This window comes from Sinocyclocheilus grahami, unplaced genomic scaffold, assembly GCF_001515645.1.
Source record: "Sinocyclocheilus grahami isolate Dianchi unplaced genomic scaffold, SAMN03320097.WGS_v1.1 scaffold2093.1, whole genome shotgun sequence".
Lineage (NCBI taxonomy): Eukaryota > Metazoa > Chordata > Actinopteri > Cypriniformes > Cyprinidae > Sinocyclocheilus > Sinocyclocheilus grahami.
In genome coordinates this window covers 87,888-89,571 of record NW_015507272.1, presented here as the reverse complement: position 1 = coordinate 89,571, position 1,684 = coordinate 87,888, and the positions used below count along the sequence as shown (strand labels likewise).

At 48.2% G+C, this 1,684-nt stretch overlaps 1 protein-coding gene across 1 annotated transcript in view; it reads right to left on the bottom strand.

Moving 5' to 3' along the window:
* Positions 1 to 210: 210 nt before the first annotated feature.
* The window catches only part of LOC107574019 (uncharacterized), a 9,766-nt gene continuing 8,292 nt past the window's right edge, over positions 211 to 1,684 (bottom strand). The window contains exon 2 of the mRNA XM_016260492.1: positions 211 to 767. Within this exon, the coding sequence (XP_016115978.1) occupies positions 714 to 767 (54 nt within the window). The 3' untranslated portion in view covers positions 211 to 713. The remainder of the gene's footprint in view (positions 768 to 1,684) is intronic.

Below are 1,684 nucleotides of genomic sequence, written 5' to 3'. Positions count from 1 at the left end.
CTTCCATTCAGTTTAGAATGACTGGCACATATTAGTGTGGTGAGTCAATCCTAACATCAGACCTTTGACCCTTGCAGGGTGTCTAGGTGTTTCACCTAATGAAGGAGGGGAAGGAAAAGGATAGGTAAAAGAAGAACAAAACAAAACAAAAACAAAGCTGCTGTGGGTTTTCCTAGCATGGCTTACGACTACTGTTGAGCTAGGATGTCATAGTGTAGTGTATGTGTGGTCAGATCTGTTTCAGTCTGTGTTGTCTCCCCCCTTTACTTGTATGTCAGTGAAGACTGGCTCTCTGCATCCTTGGCTTGGATGAGGGCATGTCCATGATCTAATGGGGGTCAGTCCAGCAAGGCAGGAAGTTCTTTAGCAGACAGTCGGAGGTAGTTCGGCATGGCTGTGTGAAGCTGGGGTGCAAACTTTGTCTCCTATGTTGCATTTCCCTTGGGATGCCTTCTGGTTGTGGCAGACTTTCTGACCTTCTGTGCTTGGGTGGTTGCTGTTGCACAGACAGGAATGTGGTTCTTGGAGTTGGAGTTAACTTGACAGTTTGTTAGTGAGCGATGAGTGACTGAGGTGATGGTCTTTGGTACCTCAGAGTTTTCATCAACAGTTGGCCATGAGAGACTTGCTCGTTCTGGGTGGTTGTTGAACAGGTGCTTGTCATCTCTGATGTGGTGTACCAGGTGATCACCGGCCTTCCGTTCTGTCGCTGGTCACAGCGAGCATGACTCAACTTTGTGGTCATCCATGTTCAGCTTTCCTTGAAGGAACTCATGACTTGTTCCATGTCGTCTGATGGTAAGCTGTCTTGTTCTTGTGCATACTCCGCACTGTGCATGTCTGAGTGGTGCTGAGGTGGGTTTTGTTGTCACTTACCCACACGAGTTGCTCTTGGATGAGTCAGGCGATTACCCTTGGATGTCTGGTTAGGTTTCCAGTTGTTCTTATCTTTTGGGTTTCTTGAGAAGTATGGCTGGGCCCATGGATTTTTCCAGCGGTTGGGCTGAAAGCTGTCGTGGACATGGGGGTCACGTTCTCTGTGCTCTTGATGGAAGACTCTGGTGTTGTGATGCCACTGGGTGTCGTCCAGTGCAAGGCTTGAGTCTTTGGTGACAGAGTTCAAGAGTGTGGATGTTTTATTACCTTTCTTTGAGGCAATCTTCTGCCAGGTCAGGTTCGTTGTGTGCACCAAAGTAGGCTTGTCGGAGTCGGCTGTAGTAAGCTTGTTGAACCTCTTGTCGACCTTGTTTGATCTCCAAGGCAGTTAACAGTCCATGTTCAGACTCAGGGTCTGTAAACTCTTTAATCAGGACCTCACAAAGTAGCTGGTAGTTGGACTTTGTTTGACTGTGCTGTCGATTTAGGAAGTTTCGTACCTCAGGACTGGACGTGGCTCTAAGGAGGTATAACCTGTCTCTGTCTGTCACATGAGGTCTCATTTCCAGATGAAACTCGATATCTTGCAGGTAGGCCTAGATGTCGTGACCCTCTGTGGAGTTCGGGTTGAACTTGCTGATGTTTTTAGACAGCTAGTTGAGATCTTTGATGGTCATCCCATGTGCAGCTCCAAGGTCTGCTTGGATGGGAGGTATTCTTTCGTTGGCAGGAAAGGCTTGTGTGGCGAAGGCAGGTGAGGTTTTGGGTTGTGGCCCTTCGCGCCTTTCGTCATATGCCAGTTCTTGGA